General features: G+C 44.5%; 2 protein-coding genes across 3 annotated transcripts in view; both read right to left on the reverse strand.

Annotated features, from left to right (window-relative positions):
- GAREM1 (GRB2 associated regulator of MAPK1 subtype 1) overlaps nt 1-13,819 on the reverse strand; it is a 104,601-nt gene extending 90,782 nt beyond the window's left edge. For both annotated transcript variants that reach the window (XM_074880281.1, XM_074880272.1), the window contains exon 1: nt 13,251-13,819. In XM_074880281.1, the coding sequence (XP_074736382.1) occupies nt 13,251-13,371 (121 nt within the window). In that variant the 5' untranslated portion in view covers nt 13,372-13,819. The remainder of the gene's footprint in view (nt 1-13,250) is intronic.
- A 689-nt stretch (nt 13,820-14,508) lies between these two features.
- The window catches only part of LOC141948171 (ras-related protein Rab-10-like), a 38,990-nt gene continuing 36,786 nt past the window's right edge, over nt 14,509-16,712 (reverse strand). Inside the window, exon 7 of the mRNA XM_074880330.1 lies at nt 14,509-15,659. Coding sequence (XP_074736431.1) covers nt 15,559-15,659 — 101 coding nt within the window. The 3' untranslated portion in view covers nt 14,509-15,558. The remainder of the gene's footprint in view (nt 15,660-16,712) is intronic.

The following is a 16,712-nucleotide window of genomic DNA, read 5'->3' on the forward strand; positions in this document are numbered from 1 at the left end:
CAGACTCCCTAATATCACTACCTGTGGCACTTTGTGCATTGATGTAATCCTTCAGCCTCACAGCAGTGTGATCAAACTTTGCTCTGGGTGAACATTAAATATTTCATAACCAAGAGGAGATAAGGCTTTATTTCTGCGATTTCCAATCCCTCTGCAAAAGCCTGATACAATCAAATTGCTTCAATCCAACTGATGCTGAACTCAAGCTATCACCCACTAATACCTAACAAGAAAGCAAGGGACTCCCATCCCCCTATTCTTTTCTATGCCTGCCAGCAAGAAGACAGATTTATTTCTTTAGGATTAGCATTTTGCTATTGGAATGACTGGATATACCAGTGCTGTTGCAACAAATCAACATAAACCATAATCTTGTTACAAGGCTATGGGACAGATTAATCCACTGAAAAATCCAGTTTGTTCCAAGGCAAGCTTTTCTCTAGCTGCAAATACAGAGACAGCATCTCAGCGAGTCTTCAAAAAAACCTGTTTGACCTACTGCAAGGAAGAGGAGCACAAATATTTTAAATAAACACTAAGTGGAATTCTGGTGCCACTGCCACTGATGGTAAACGCTCTGCTGACTTTAGCAATCTCACAGTTTGAACCTTGGCATCTTGCTTTCTTTGTGTACATAAGAAAACTAGTGGGAAAAAAAAAATAGAAGAGTTAACAACACAGATTTCATTGAGCTTTGTTTGTGTTTGTTTCAAGCCTTCAGAACAAACATCCCAGCATGAGAAACCTTACTTTTTATGAACTCAAGCCAAACAAGCCAAAACACATCTTTTCAACACAGACTGCTCTCCATCCCCACACAGGGGGGAAAAAAACACTCAGTACAACAACATCTTAACATTTGCATTCCAAAACACAGTAACTTTCTTCTGCTATCACAGTTACTCTTCTTATTAATGCTGAGCATCATCAGATGTAACTGCAGATTTGCTGTATCCTCACGACAGATTTAGCTGTAAGACTGATCCAACAGAACAGTAAATCACCATGGTTACTTACAAGCCACCCTAGAAAGTCTCACCAATTCTTTAAACTACTCCGATACCCTGCAACATGCTGAATAGTGCCAACTATTTATCATGGTATCTTATCTGAAGGGAAAAAAAATATCTAAAAATCTTAGATTCACTCAGTTGAAAACTGAGACTCTTATGGAAGAAAGTTTTCGGGTTTTGAAGTCACCTAAGATCACAAATCTGAAATGTTAAGAATAAGAGCAAAGAATGGCAAGTTTAACTATACTTAAAATGATCACAGGTTAGAAATATTGAGAAGCAGAAAGCTAAGTAACTTTTCATTGCATGCAAGAGAGGTTCCAGCCTAGTTTAGTGTTACCATAGAGAGGGAAGGGAATTTTTATGTTGGTCTCTAGTTTATTTTCCATTTTGAATTCTCATGGCCAAAGTCAGGGGGAAAAAAATAAAAGATTTAAAAATATTTATTTGCTCTTTGCAATCAAGACACAAGGTTTAGAAATGGGGAATCCAAAGAGTAGCTTTCATAAGAAGTCTGGTAGGTACAGATAAAGAGAATGCCAGCACTACCTGACAAAAAGAAAAACATGTAATGAGACTTCTGAGCAGCCTGCTGCCATCCAAATCAGCTCCTTTAAATATCTCATTAAGAGAGATGAAGTTTTCTTTCATTAGAGGCAAACATTCCTCATCCTGAAGAGTTCCTGCTCAGATGCATCTATAAATATTATGAGGTCCACTGGAAGATACACTTCCAAGTGCCTGTTTAGCATCAGGTGCCTAGTTGGAGAAGCTTAATACTTAGGAGGTGGAAGGTCAGTATTTAGCATTGAACCACATGCTTTTATTGGCTTCCTATTTATTTCCAAGCACAGATACAGAATGGTTACTTTAATTGATAAAACTGAAGGCAGCTGCATACCTTAGCTGCTGCAGAAGTCACCTCTGTCCACATGCAATGGTTGGGAGTCTGGTCAGGGAAGTCTGGCTAAAGCTCCCTAGATTCAGGATGCCAATGATGAAAATTTTAACCCTACCGAACTCATGGATTTAAGACCTAGAATTTGATTATAGATTGCCCTGGCAGACAGAAAAGCAGTCTATTCATTCAGACTTTTCCTGGGCACAGCATGAGAGCTGGGGAGCTCTCATTGACAGTTATTTATAATTAGATGATATTTTAAAATAGCATCCAAGTAAACATGCTCAGTCCTCTCATTATATATCCCAAGTTCTAAAGAGACACTACGCTGCTTTGTGTTGCACAGCAGTGATCCCTGTTTGAACTTGGGGCATCTTGGACAAGCTCCCAATTAAAAATAAAGTAGCCCAAATGCAGGAACTGCTCAAGCATAGTTTTCTTTGGCTTTGAAAGAACTCATCATTACACTTTAATTTGTCTCTGCTTTTTTTGTAGGTTGTGTTAAGGATGGAGTAAAAACAGCTGGAAGTGAGCAAAAGTTCAGCTCTGCTCTGAAGTCAGGTTGCCACCTGGCTGCTTGCCCAGTGGCCCGGCCCATCTCCCCATGCCCTCAGAGACCGGGCAGGCACTGATTGATTGTGCGAACATGGCACCTGCTTGTTGGGGCTGCCTTTGCCTTTTAGCTATGTCCATCCTACCCCTTTGTCTCAGCCTGGAAAAATTCAAGTATCACTAATAAGAGGGCAGTGCCTCTTCAAACACAGGCTGACAGTGTACACACACGGGAATTGTGGATGTTCAACTGTAATTAGGTACCTGTTTGGTTACATCCTGTTACAGTAAGAGTATCTGAGGAATACGGGAATACTAACAAGAGGAATGCAATCAAAGCTGCACCTAATTCTTTTCTGATCAAGAACAACCCTAATCCTGAATGCAATTTATTTCCATTGTTTCTGAGAAATCTACACTTAAACGGTAAGGTATAAAAAGAATGACTTTGTTTTTAATAAAACATAAGGAATAAGTGAATAACATCCCTTTGATAAGATTTTTATCATCTTAAGAATGCACAAAAAGAAAAAATAAAACCCCTCCTGTGCAGAGGAAAGCTTCTACTTTTGGCAAGCAGCATGCAGAACACACAGCAAGGAAAAGCCCATCATGCTTCACTTTCCCCTTGAGGGCACATTTAACTTTGCCCACAGGCCATTTGGTCTTAAGATATTTTGATACATATTCACAGGAACCCAAATGATATTTGACAGTGCAACCCATAAAACATGCAACAGAAATGATCTTTTCCTCCAGCTTGCCCTACATCCAGCTGCAGTGGTGTTGCAGATTTGCTGTTTGTCTACAGCCACATCCTGGGTTTGGTGACTTCAATAACATGCATGTGTAACGAGTCACATTTTGTATTTTCACATGGAACCCTATCATCTCTCTGAGTCACATACGCACCAGTGCTTTCTATATTTTCCTGCTGTGAGTATAATGTAGCTTCACTTTCGGAGACTAAGACAGAAAAAAAGTCTGACCATAATGAAATTACGTAAATGTGACTCAGATAAAATCTTAGATATTACCTAATGTGTGTGATTATGGCCCCCTTCAAAAAGAAAAATGGGCATTTTGACCTCTTAATAAATAGAAGCCTGAACAAAACTGTTAAGAAAGAAGCAGGAATAATTTAATGATTTGAAAATCAGCCTTCCAACAAGGATATACACATAAGATTCTCCTTCTGGCTAGTCACATCATATAACAAATGGACAAGGATTACTATTATTCCTACAAATACACAGCATCTCCACTCACTTTCTGTAAGTTAAGCAAGCCATCAGTGCTGGCTGACAAAAGGAAGCATTACATGCAAAGCCTCCCAATTCACGTTTGAGTCCTGACAGCAAAACTCCTTTACTGAAGTTAAACCAAACAGCACGTCAACAGCAAAGCATAAGACTCCACAGAGGGAGATCCCATGTTATCTGCACTGATATAAACCACCTCTCTGCAGTAAAGCCCAGAACACCTGTCTCCTTCCAACTGCAATGAGCTGCAGTTCCAGTTTCGAGTCTGAGTGATCAGAAATTTTCGAGTCTCTAGAAGCGTCTGCAATAACGTTCCCTGCTTGCTTTCTCACCACTGGTAGCACACACAGAGCTATCACTCCTGGCACATGCACAGTCAAACATCATGCTGCTGTCTGGCCCAAGAAACACCCCATTTTCCTCCAAGCTGAGGGAAAAGACAAGGGCACGGTGGGAAATGACGAGGGCATGGCAGGATGGAGAAGCAGAGTTTGCAAGGGAGCTGTAAGAAGCTGGAGGACAGGACAAGAACACAACATCAACGTGCCAGTAATGCTGGAAGAGGTGAAAGGAAGGGCTATCCTATCTGAAGGCAAGAAAGGATAACAGAAGGATGGAAGAAGCTCCTTGCACTGCTCCATTCTGCTACTGTTAGACACTACTGGCTGTTTTACCTCACAGCAACTTTGGAAATGACTGCAGATAATTTGCAACACCTTGCAAGGACCCAAGGGCTCCTTGAATCCAACCATACCCCAAAGGAACCCAGTGGAAGATGCAACAGGAAAGCTGGACAAAAAGAAAAGATCTATGCATGTGCCTTTTTTCTTCTCTTCTTAGATAAAACGTTTCCTTCACCTTCCCACCCCACTCTTCCCTCTTTCATCTCCAAAATGGTGAGGTGCCAGGAAGCAACAAGAATAGTCAGTGCTTGCTTTTAGCGGGGCAAATAAGTAAAATTGCCAGTTGGAACAAGAACAACAAAAAGCTGCAAACAGAAAAACAAACACATGAGAGGGGGTATCTGAGCATTTGTGGATTACTTTGAAATAGTTCCTGGAAGTAATTTAGTAACTATTTAGACTGTATGACTTACAAACCCAGCTGCAAGGCAAGCATGCTCTGTTTGACTCCGGCAGCCCAGCTCGCTTCAGCGCTCAGCAGCAGCACAACGAGGAGGGAATGCTCAGGTAAGGCCAGTGGGAACAATTTTGAAATGAGTGCTTAGGGTACACACACACTGTCCCTTCAGCACAGAGTGGATAAGCAGTTTAGGGTAGTTAATCCCTATACTCTCTCCAACTAGCCCATACCCTTCTTGCAACAGCCTCGCGTCCAACACCTCACCCTTGGAGCATGCACACCCCTATGCTGCACACCAGCTAGTGGCCACAGCCTCCCCACCTTTCAATGGAAACCTGCTGGCCACTGAGCTATGTCCTCACCCACTCCAGGTACACATTTTGCCATGAAGGCACAGAGACAGCAAGCAGAGCAGCGCATGGCACACACTGGTCTGTCAAAGAGAGCTTTTAGTCCCTTACTCAGCTTTTCTTCCCACTCTCCCAGCCCTGACTGTAAGGAGAAACTCCCCAACTTCCTCACCACCACCACTTTGCCAGAAAGGTTTCCCCTGTTCGTTTCACAAATACAACTGCAGCATGTTGTGTTTCACATAATATTTACATTTGAGTCACTAAGGTTCAGCCCTGGCATGAGGCAATTCCAATATCTACTTCATCAGGTTGAGCTCTCAGGCATCTTCCAGGCTCCAAGACTACATTTAAACCTCTGTTCTTGGTTCTCTTTAGGAGCCCAGTGACATCCCTGATTACAATCTGCACCAGCTATAACACTTGTAAAGAACAAGCCAACAAACCAAAGGGGCACTTTTCAAACAATTTTGCATTTCCTGAAGGTTTGCCCCTCCAGGCAGCTCCAGGTGATCTTCCTCCTGCAACAAGATTTGCTACTTTTCCTGGTAAAATCACCATCCACTCCTCTGCTGAGAGCACACCTGCTCCTGCCTGAGCATGCCTGTGCTGTGGTCCCTGGCATGGGGCTCCCCAGTCCCCCGAACCCACTGCTCCAGCCGCTCTCGCTAGTCACTTTGGGTCTGCATCATGGCTTGATCCAGACACTCAGTCTACATTTTGCAGGCTCAGGAGCATCTCTCTCCACACAACAGACTTGGCCTGTGAATGCCTGTAGGATTTGGCAATTCTTGGCCCCCATCTGCAACCTCTACTACCTCTCTGTGCTCGTTTCTCCCACGTGTAGTCAGCCAGTGCAGTAGCAGTTGGTGTTAATGCCTTGTATGAGCTAAATGCAGTTACCTCCTCCCACCCTCCCCGACAGACACTCCACCAACCTCTTTCTGAAGGCCAAGTTTCTGATCATTCCTTTGCACAAACTGAAAGCCAAAGCAAACTACAGAACAAGGAGGCTGAATTCCAAACCCACCCCCACCCCACTCCCCCCATCCCCAGAAAGACATTTCTACTCCCCAGCACACAGCAACAAGCCTGACAGGGAGATGCACCATGCAGCAGCAGTACAGGAGATACCGAGGCAGAGCAGCTATTCCTGCTGATGCAATACCTCAGCCAAGTGTGCAGGTGCCCTGGCAAAGCTGTAATATTAGCAGTTTTATGCTGACATGCACACTGCCACAGAGACTGCAAAGCAGACTTGGCCCCGATCCTCTAAGACACACTCTTCAATTTGCTTATACACCTCAATTTTATGTTTCTATGCTAGGCCTTCAGATTAGCAGATCTGTCTTACAGGTAGAGGTGCAGTGAAGTTAGCTCCACGAGCTTTTCATACTGTAAATGGTATGAAAATCACAGACCACAAATGCTACATAGAACTCGTTCCAAAAGGAAGCATCATTAAAAGCAAAAATTTCAGACTTGAAATATTGGTTCACTGGGTTTTATGAAGGTTGGTTTTGAGTCATATGCAATCCACATTAAGATGATGAATATTTTCCTATAGGGGAGAGACTTAAGCTTCCCTAATCCAACCAACTTGTTACTCCTTATGCCAAAAGGAAACACAGCAACACCCATGCCCTTCACTGCTGACAAACCACCACTGAATAACTGGAACATGCTGTAGCTCTTCCCACAACTTCCATCAAATCCTGGAGCACTGGAGCATGCTGTCCAATATCCTCCAGCACTTCGTCTTGGCATACTCCCTGGAGTTGCCTTTGCCGGGCTATTACAGGGAGTGCCAATTCACGTAATCACCAAAGCCAGGAACACCTAGTTCCAGAACAGCACTTACAGACAAAGCATAAAACAACAAAACCCTTCTTTCCTATGCTAGACTTGTACCATTCCTTACCACCATATCTTGCAACAGCAGCATATGATTCATCACACCACATTTGTTTTAAGATTAAGGGTTTTACTAACTGTTCAAGACACCTTAATTCCTTTGATTTTATGTATACTTTGTGCATTATCTGAAAGCTACATGTAATTTAAATTGGGGGGGAGGGGGGGAGAAAAAAAAGCCCAGGCACTAAGCTTCCTCTACGACTTTAGCCATGGATTTAAAGTTATAGCACTTGAATTTCAGTTAAGACTAATGGTGTTTCACCTTCCAATACCTGAACTACAGAATTATCCAGGAAGAGTTTGTTCAGGTACATACACAAAGGCTTCACCTAACAGAGTCAAAACTTTAGAAATTGAAACAAAGAGCTGTAAGTTTCACACCTTGTATGGCAGAAAAGAACATGAACATTTATTAAGTATGTAAGAAATAAGAGCAAGACGACTATTTTGCATCTTAGCAACTGTACCACGCTACCAAGGGTCCAGTGTAGTGCAAACGGCATACAGGTTAAAGATCATGGAGTAGACATTATTGTACATTAAATGATTGCCAAACATGAAAACAGCTCAAAGAAATGGTGTAAAATGGGTATGCTGCTGAACTCTTGATCTGTCTCACTGGAAGCCTTTCGTACACCTGGGAATAGGTGTTGCAAGTTACTGGCCTCCATCTCCAGGAAGGCACTGTAATCTTCAGACACCATCCAGTAGCTGCAGATATTAAATGAATTAAAAGCTTTTTCACTATAATGTTTCTGGAACACATCTCTTCCAACAGGGGAAAAGAAAAAAAAAAAATCAACCAAAACAAAAACCCAGAAGCAGTGGTTAGTGGCAACCTGACAACTGCTTTTTTATTCAATTGTCTTGATGGAAACAGCAGACCACAAGGTAAAAGAGGAAAGAAGAGGAAGCAAGGGGGAGACGCTTTTGAAATTGTACTTTAATGGCAGAACAGTTGGAGTTTCAAAGCTGCTCAGCACATAAGGAAGACATAGAGGCATGTGGATACAGGGTATCTTGAGGATTTTTGCCTTTGAATTGGAGACAGTTGTCTGCGTGCTCAATATAGGAGAACTGTCACCTACTACACCACAGTACACAATAGACGGCCACACCTAGAGTGGGAAATCAGATCACGGCCACTGCCCAGGGTCTGAGCATATTTGAAACCTCTTTCCTGGTCCGCTCAAAAGCTCTGCCCTACCCCCACATGATTCCTTTTAAAGTTTTATTCAATAGCAGACTACTGAGACACCCTGCACTAGCTTCTCAAAAGAAGGAGGTCATTCAAGACAATTAAAGCACGGATAGCAGCATTCAGACCTTAAAAGAATAAGTCTCTTTGTGGTTTCAAAGTATTGTTCAGCTGCACAGATAACCTGCATTTGTAGAGTGACGCAATACCTAATTTTCATTATGTACACTGCCATGCTGTTCTATTGAGTGTGATGTTCTTTGATAAGCTGCAAGGGTGCTCAGTTTCCAGATATTTGGAACCGGAATAAGCCCTACGGTAATGTGTTACAGGGAACAATAGTCTCCTGAACGTGACTGGGGTACACTGACGTCACCATGAAAAGTTTTGAAATGGAAGAGAAAAAGAGAACCTGAAATAAAATAAGTCAATAAAATCTCTTCAGCCCCAGGAGCAATAGTGGCACAAACTCACTGTTCACCCACTGCTGATACTCACAAGAGTTCACTCAGGGGTAAAAAATAAAAGAACTCACTCTTTAATTGTTACCTATTTGATGTTTTCTTCCTTTCTTTAGAGCCACTAATTCTGTCATTTCATCTTACAGCAACCACACAGTTACAACGCAGAGAGAATTTCCTCTGGAGTCTCAGTGGCTCATCATGATTTATGGTCTCCCTTCCAGAAAAGTTCAGCGTGGTTTCCCCAATATGCACAGTAGGAAATCACTTCTCTGAGTTGGGGACCAAGAGTATCAGTTTTCATAACATTTTTTTTCTTGTATGTATAAATATGCTTACCCTTTGTGAAAAAAAAAATAAATATCAGAGGACCACATACCCTCTTAATCACAGAAACTTTAGTCTTTGTACACAAGCTGTGAATTTCTGTGAACTCTTCCAGTTCATACCCAATCCATGGGTGAAAACTACCTACTAGCAAAGGCTGCTCTTTATTTGTGGAAACACAGCAACAGTGGTTGAGGGAAAGGGAGTTCCACTAAGAAAGAGACTGACAAACTCCTAGAGTCCGCAGGGAGCAGTGACCCTACAAAAAAAAAAAAAAACACAACAACTTGGCCTGAAACTCAGCTCTGTGCAGAGCAGTATTTTCCAGATCTTAACCTTGATAGCATTTCTCTTTTACCCTCCAAAATTATCCTTAGAAAAATAATTACCAGACATTTAAAGCCCTGAGATAATCACACACAACATCATTTCAGCATTAGCAACAAGATACAGTCACAGATTCACTGTTAGCCTTTTCCACCTGTGATCTGAAGACAGTCAACGCATGCCTCATGCACACCCGCGTGTCTTCAGAGAACCAGCAACGCTCACCTTTTGCCCTGTTGCAACAACTACACTCTGATACAATCTTTCTGCTGCGGGTTCCCAGAGAGAAATCTTTTCCCCACTGCACCCACTCACGAGCCTCTCAGTGTCACTGGGGTGGGATTCAGCTGTGACAATGCAGATCGGGATGGCAGGGGGGCAAGGACAGGAAAAACACAGCACAAAGCTCACCCCTCTCTTGCTCTTCAAGTCTTGCTTCTTTTCATCTGAAACAGCCCACTCAGTGAATTCCACAGCATGAGATAAAGTCCATTCATTTTCTTTAGTATGTTTAGCACTCTTTTAGCAATTTTGTATTTGAGTTATCCTCTAGAAATATTTAAGCCATTATATATGTTGGAAAAAAAACCATAAAAACTCCATTTGCTTCCTCTCAAGAGCAACAGTTTTTTTTTTTCTGCAGTCTATCTGTTCAATTAATACAACAATAGTCACCAGAAAAATATTAAAACACATGAACAGATTAAAACAAACAAAACTTATGACTTAACAGCGTCCAAAAGCATAACCTGGAACACAACTACAGAGTCTTAAAATTTCATCTGAAAAAACATATTTGACATATTTATCATTTCTAGATGGATAAGGCTGGCACTGATGCCTAACTACTTCCAACTATATCTTGATGTAACGACAGACTACTTCCTCTCATTCCTCCCTCAGCCCATACCATCAAGAAAAACCCTCCCTTCTTAGCAGAGGACCAAATTTAGTGTGCATAAATATTTCATAACTTCACCCTGTCAAGAAATCAAACTGAACTACTTAAGGGCATTTTTCCAGGAGCTGCACATCCAAACTCGAAGAATAAAACTGCATTCATCATACCCATTCTCCCCCTTCAAACTGAAAGCCCTGAAGGTGAAGCAACAGTGAGAAACTGGAGATCTTGTGTGTGTATCATCTAAGAACATTAACCACCAAGTGCTGAACTCCATTAAGAAATGTAGAAACAACACATCTTCTGAACAAAATGCATCTCTAGCTTTTCAATCCTCTTCTACATCCTGGTCTTCCAGAAGAAACGAACTCTGGCTTTCGCAAAACCTCATGATGACTGAAACAACAAGCCTAGAAACAACTCACTGCTACAGACAGAAGCCAACCACAAAATCAAATGGTGACTGAAGACAGACATCTACAGGTGGTTTGATTTCCAACAGCATGGAACACGTGCAGCTTCCACTGATCTGGAGAGGAATTCAGCACCTAAAGAGGAGACGAAGCCATTTCTGTGCAACAGAACCCTGACCTGTCGATGAGTACCTGCAGGTTGTACCTGCGGTGGTGCGGAGGAGACAAGAACTGCATCCTGCTAAAACTGCACAAGATGCTACTTTGTTAACAGAAGTAGCCTTAAACTTCCGGAGCATTGGATGACACACACTTGGATTGGACTCTGCATTTCTCTTCTTCAGTATTGCATCAAGAAATTCTCTGACAGAGCTCCATTTGTTTGCAAGACAAGGACAGGGATGCAGAGCAACCATCCCAGGACAGCAGGTGCCCCAGTCGTTTCCGCAAACAACCCAACCTTCCTCCTTTAGGACACTACGCGATGATTCATGGTTGCTTTCTCTTACTGCAAGACAACCTCCTTTGGAAATAGAAAAAGTGTTCTCTTCGTACCACCAAGACCATGGCGTCAGTGCTCTTTGTAAAATATTGATTCGTCTGCCATCTGTAGTCCCAGAAGTTAAAAGGTATGTCTGTATGAGTAGGTAAAAGCAGACCCAAGAGCCTCTGCCTGCACGCTGAACTGGCCAGACCTCAACCAGCTCCAACCCAAAGCCCTTAGCACAGTGCTATACCTGAGCCTGCCTCTCAGCAGGGTCTAGTGTGGGGTTGAACCATTACTCGCAGGACACCTACACCAACAGCTGCCTCATGTCTGGCCATCTCGGCATGAGCAAAAGACCTCAGGTCTGTTTACATCCACTTGCCTGTCCACATGGTCTAAGTGTGGCACATGGGACAAAAAAGCCTTTGCAGAAAATCCACAACATCTTCGTCTCCCTGACAATTATGGGATATTTCTATCACTAGGTCTGACACAAAACCAAACCAAAACAAAAAATTTCTTGCTTCAAAACCCATAAACTTTCTCTACCCACAAAGCTTTTGCAGGTCCCTTCCAATGAGGCAAGACAAGAGGAGCAGGGAGATAGGGAAGTATGACATGCAGAAAGGGAAATTAGTAAATCATCAATACATACATCCTGTTAAAGCCTGAATCACTGCCAGGAATCTCAAGTAAATTGACAGCCTTAAGTGCAGTGACTGGAGGCCATCTTAGCTGCTTCTAGTGACAGAAGGTGTTACCACGAGGAACATTAGACAGTATGAAAACTAGCCAGCTGCAGGTAAAAAGGCAAAGAAGCTTTTCTTTAACCTGTTCCTGAGTGCCAGCTCTGAGAAAGTACTGCAAGGGATAAGAAAAGTACTGCATAATCAAGGGACAAAGTCAAAAAAGCCCTCGTTTGAATTATCCCTGGATTACGGGAACTGCAGTTAAGTAATAAACTAATCCTGGGGAGTAACAGAGGCCGATGCCTATGCTCATTTTTAACTTTTCAAATCAATACAAAACTTTATAAGAGACCTGTTCTATTACATTGTGTAAGTACAAGGTGACTTCAAAAGCTAATAAATTAAAAAGCCTGGAAATTTTTCCTGATTTACGAGTTATATTCTGCATTCCCTTAGAGATGGAAGAGTTGGACAGTTTTCCTGGAGCTACCATGCAATGCACATACACACTACTATACAGCAGCCGAGTCTTTATTAAATATAGTATTACTATATATATATTATAAAGTCTGAGCCTTTCTGAAAAATTCCCCCTATTTCCCCAGTTCTCTGTGCCGACACATTACTTTCTAAGACACATATCCAGGAAAGGTAAAACGCCGCTGCCATAGCTATTCTGTCAGACTCCTTTCTTATTTCCTGGTGTAAACAAAACGCTGCAGACTTGGAAACTGCAGGCGAGCACCCTAGTGAACAGTAATAAAAAGTTATCTGGAGACTGGAAAGGCTTCTTACGTTGCTCCTCTTTTTACAGGTCCGCGGCTTTTTTAGTGAAGTGTAACATTTGGGATTTAGCCCACTTGGCTATTTAATGTCCCTCCTTATTTGGCCTTGGTGTAGCATCACTTCATCACAACAACGGGTCTCCAGTACGGAAAATGCCCTTCCACGTTTTAATCTGGGGCTGCGAGGACGCTCCTCGGGGGCAGGCAGCTGCTGGCAGACAGGCTGCGCCGAGCTCCCCTGGCCACGCACGGTAAGGGGGCAGGGGGCGGGTATTACCCAGATATTTTGATGCAAAGCAACGCACGGGCTCCCGTGCGAGTCGAAGCCTTGCACCGGCACCCGGTAACGGCAGATGTCGGTGCGAGGACCGCACGGAAAGCGCTCCGGGGAGCCGCGGCGCTCTCCGGCTCCCTCCAGCCGCGGGAGGAAAGGGGGGTGCACCCGGGGCTCCGGCAGCCCGCCCCAGGAGCGGCCCCCCACCGCTCGCCCGGCCCCGCTCCCCGCTGGGCAGAGCCGTCCGCCCGGCCCCGCTCCGCGCCCCGCTCCACGCCGGGCAGAGCCGCCCGCCCGCCGCCCCACGCACCGCTGTCCAGCCGGGCGATCTGGGGGAGCCGGTAGGTGCTGACGAGCTGGTCCAGGGGAACGGCCACCGAGCTCCACTTCACGTCCTTGAGGCTGCAGCCCAGCGGCGGGCCGGGGTCCATCTTCCCGGCCCGGGGAAGGAGGGAGGGAGGGAAGGGGAAGGGAGAGGAGCCAGACAGGCAGCGCCGGCGGGGTGCTCCCACCCGGCGGGGCTGCAGCCAGCGGGGAGGGGAGCGGAGGGACGGAGCCCGCCCCGCTCAGCGCCGGCCGCCCCGGGACATGCCGCGCTAGGCAGAAGGGGAGGCCCGTCGGGCGGCTGCTGCGGCGGCGGCTGCTACTGCTGCTGCTCCCGCCGCCCCCCGGGACCGGCTGGGGCCGCCCGCCGCCGCGCCTGGCCCAGGAAGCGCCATCCCAGCACTGACTAATCAACAGGGTGCGAGCAACGCCTGCGCAGCTGCCGCTCCTCCCCGCGCCGAAAAGGAAAGTGCCGGGCTGCCCGCCCGGCGGGGAGCGCCGCCGCCAAGCCCAGCCCGTCCCTCTCACTCCACCCTCCGACCGCTCGCCCGCCCTGCAGCCCGCCCGCCCGTCCCGCCGGGGGGAGCCGGAGGGCGGCCCCGCAGGTGTCGTCCCGTCCCGTCCCGTCCCGTCCCGTCCCGTCCCATCCCGTCGGGGGGGGGGGCTGCGGGCAGCGCGGCCGGTGGGGCGGGGTGCGACGGGCCGGGGGTCGGGGCGCAGGGCGGGCACTCGGGGGTCTCTTGGAGGACGTGGGTTCACTCTCGCTTCATTTATCAAAGCAATTTTGAGCAAGAGGGTTGCGTTGCAGCTTCTCACCGCTTAATTTAGCGTAGGAACTTTGCCTGTGAAATACAGCCTACATTTTAAAAAAGTCCAATTAGATGGCGACTTTGATTATATCTCTTATTTTTTTAGTTTTCACCTGTGAACCATAGATGGGTATTTAACACATGAAGAGTAGTGCATGGAAGTTAGAGGTAAATCTTCAATTCGCTATTGTTACGGCACATGCAAGCATTACATATATTACCTATATTGTGTATTCAAGGGTCTTCAGACCACGGGAATATTTAAAATCAACTATGAGTTCTCTTTTCAAAGTGGCTTATGCGATGAAGTCTTCTATGACTTCGTAAGATATTTTATTTAATGATACCACTTTTTATGCATTTTCATGCATCTCCAGACTGCTAGACTGCAGAAACTCTGGGAAATTAAACCAGAAAAACTAACTCCTGGGTGGTTGCATTGTGCTGTGCTTAAGTTTATTTTGTTTGCTTTTGTGTCAAAGCTGTTTATTTTATTGCAGTAAACTTGGCTACATTTAAGGCTGTGCTGTTGACTAGAAACATAAAAGTGCCTTTCAGTGATTTGTAAAACGACTGAAAACATCCACAGCTAACATCCCTCTCCAGGCTCCATCTTCCACGGTGTCTGTCTTGGAGACTGCTGGGGCTGGCAGAGCTGGGGGAAGAGCTGTTGTACGACGAGCTCTCCTGCCGCTCGCCCTTCCTCATGCGCCTGGTGACGGGCCAGCCGCTGCTGCGTGCCTTTGCGACTGCTGGTGCCAGCAGCACCGCGAGCACGAGGAGGGCCAAGACAGACACGCTCTTGTTCTGCTCCGCTGCAAACAGAGCCTGGGACTTCAGCCATGCTCTCCAAGATGAAACAAAGACCATGGAAGCCAGTCGGCACAGAGGGTTACAGAAAACCCAAGTTATCTCGTTTCAAATGGATCGGGGTTGGTTTGAGCCTCATCCTGATGTGGGTCCATGCTTTAGCTACACCGTTTGGCACCAGGATTTCCCAGCACTATGGAAAACCTTCGTTCTCTACACTCAGTCATGCTGCCGTTAGATCCTGCCTACCAGAATAGTTAGCTTTAAAAATACGACAGGTTTTTTTCCAAGTAGCTTCCCTTTTACAGAGTTCACCAAATGCTTTGAACAACTCAAGTGAATTAAGCTATTGAAGTGCAAAGTAATATAATAGCAAAGAGCATTATTGTTGAAATATGGAAAGCAAAAGCATGGTCTTAACTGGTTCAGGTTTGACGAGGTTATTGGGGGCAGTGTATAAGGCAAAGCAAATGAGGTCAGACTGGGATTCACCAGGACTTGAAGTGCTAGTCTGTCAACAATTGTTTTTAAACACCATCTTGGGTACTATTAATTCCAGGATAGATAACTGTCTCACAGCGTATGCTCCTCTCAGACATCATGCACTTCTGCTGTCTGGGAAGAATGCATCTTCACACAGAAATAGTTACTGCCGCTTTTTCTTTAAAGATTTTTTCATTCTTCAGATGGTTTTAGATGGCCTACAGCCATCTTCACGCAACCGTGTTTGTGTTCTCTCCGACCGGTGGAAACCCAATCCATTCTTACCCATCCTGCTGGAACAAGATGTGTTTTTTAAAAATGTAACTTCTAGATATTATATACATTTCATTCAGTTATTTCCAGGCAAAGAGACATCATAAAGCTTACTGGTATTTAAATGTCTCGCTGGAGCTCTTAGAGTGACTTTGTTATGTGTCCTAACTGTACTATAGCTCAACCTCCTTGAAATATATTTTAATATTACATACCCAGTATTCAAATCACCAGCACATATGAATCTCAGACAATTTCTTGCTTTAACTGCACCTTATGTATAATTAACACTTTAGATATAATGATTTCTGTGATGTCTAGCAATGCCTTAGTCCCTTAGTGTGATCTCTTACCAGAGTCTCCTACTGGTGCAAAATGCTAACGAAGCCATCAGATCTCAAGAGGAATCCCTGTGAGCAGATCCAGCTCAGGACCAGGGCCTCAGTTACACAAATCTTAGTTTTTCTGTATGTGCCTTTTAGGTGGCATTTAGAGACAGTCTTTATGTATCAACAGCAAATTGTCACCATAAAACCATAAGCGGTGGCACGGGGACTCAGAATAATTCCTGAAATGATTCTTAAATGCATTTTAAATTGACTTTCATGTTGATTTCACAACACATTTATGCAGCAGGCTGCAAAATCTCTAGTATATATTTATCCCATTGCCAGTAAAATGATTTTTTAAAGCATTTTGGATCACCATCAGCTCGTATCTATGTTAACATTTGAAATGGAGCTGTTCACAACAAACTGATTTTAGTATGAATCTGGTAACATGCTTTACACCTTAGTATACACACACCAAATAAGACTCTGAGCCTTATACACTAAGTTTCATGTGAAGCCATCATAGTCAGTATTTCTTTAAAACCTCCCATGAATTTGCATTTCTTCTTCCTACATGTGATTTGCCTTTATATCAAAGGCCCGTTTTTCATAATAAGTATTTACAAGTCCAGTGGGAAACAACAGGCGATACAGTGATCGCTTCAGAATCAGATCCTAAATACCTGCCTTTCTCTGAGGCAAGGGGGAAAGAGAACAACACATTTGATATAGTTGATGTCT

The sequence above is a fragment of the Strix uralensis genome, chromosome 1, assembly GCF_047716275.1.
Source record: "Strix uralensis isolate ZFMK-TIS-50842 chromosome 1, bStrUra1, whole genome shotgun sequence".
Taxonomy (NCBI): Eukaryota; Metazoa; Chordata; class Aves; order Strigiformes; family Strigidae; genus Strix; species Strix uralensis.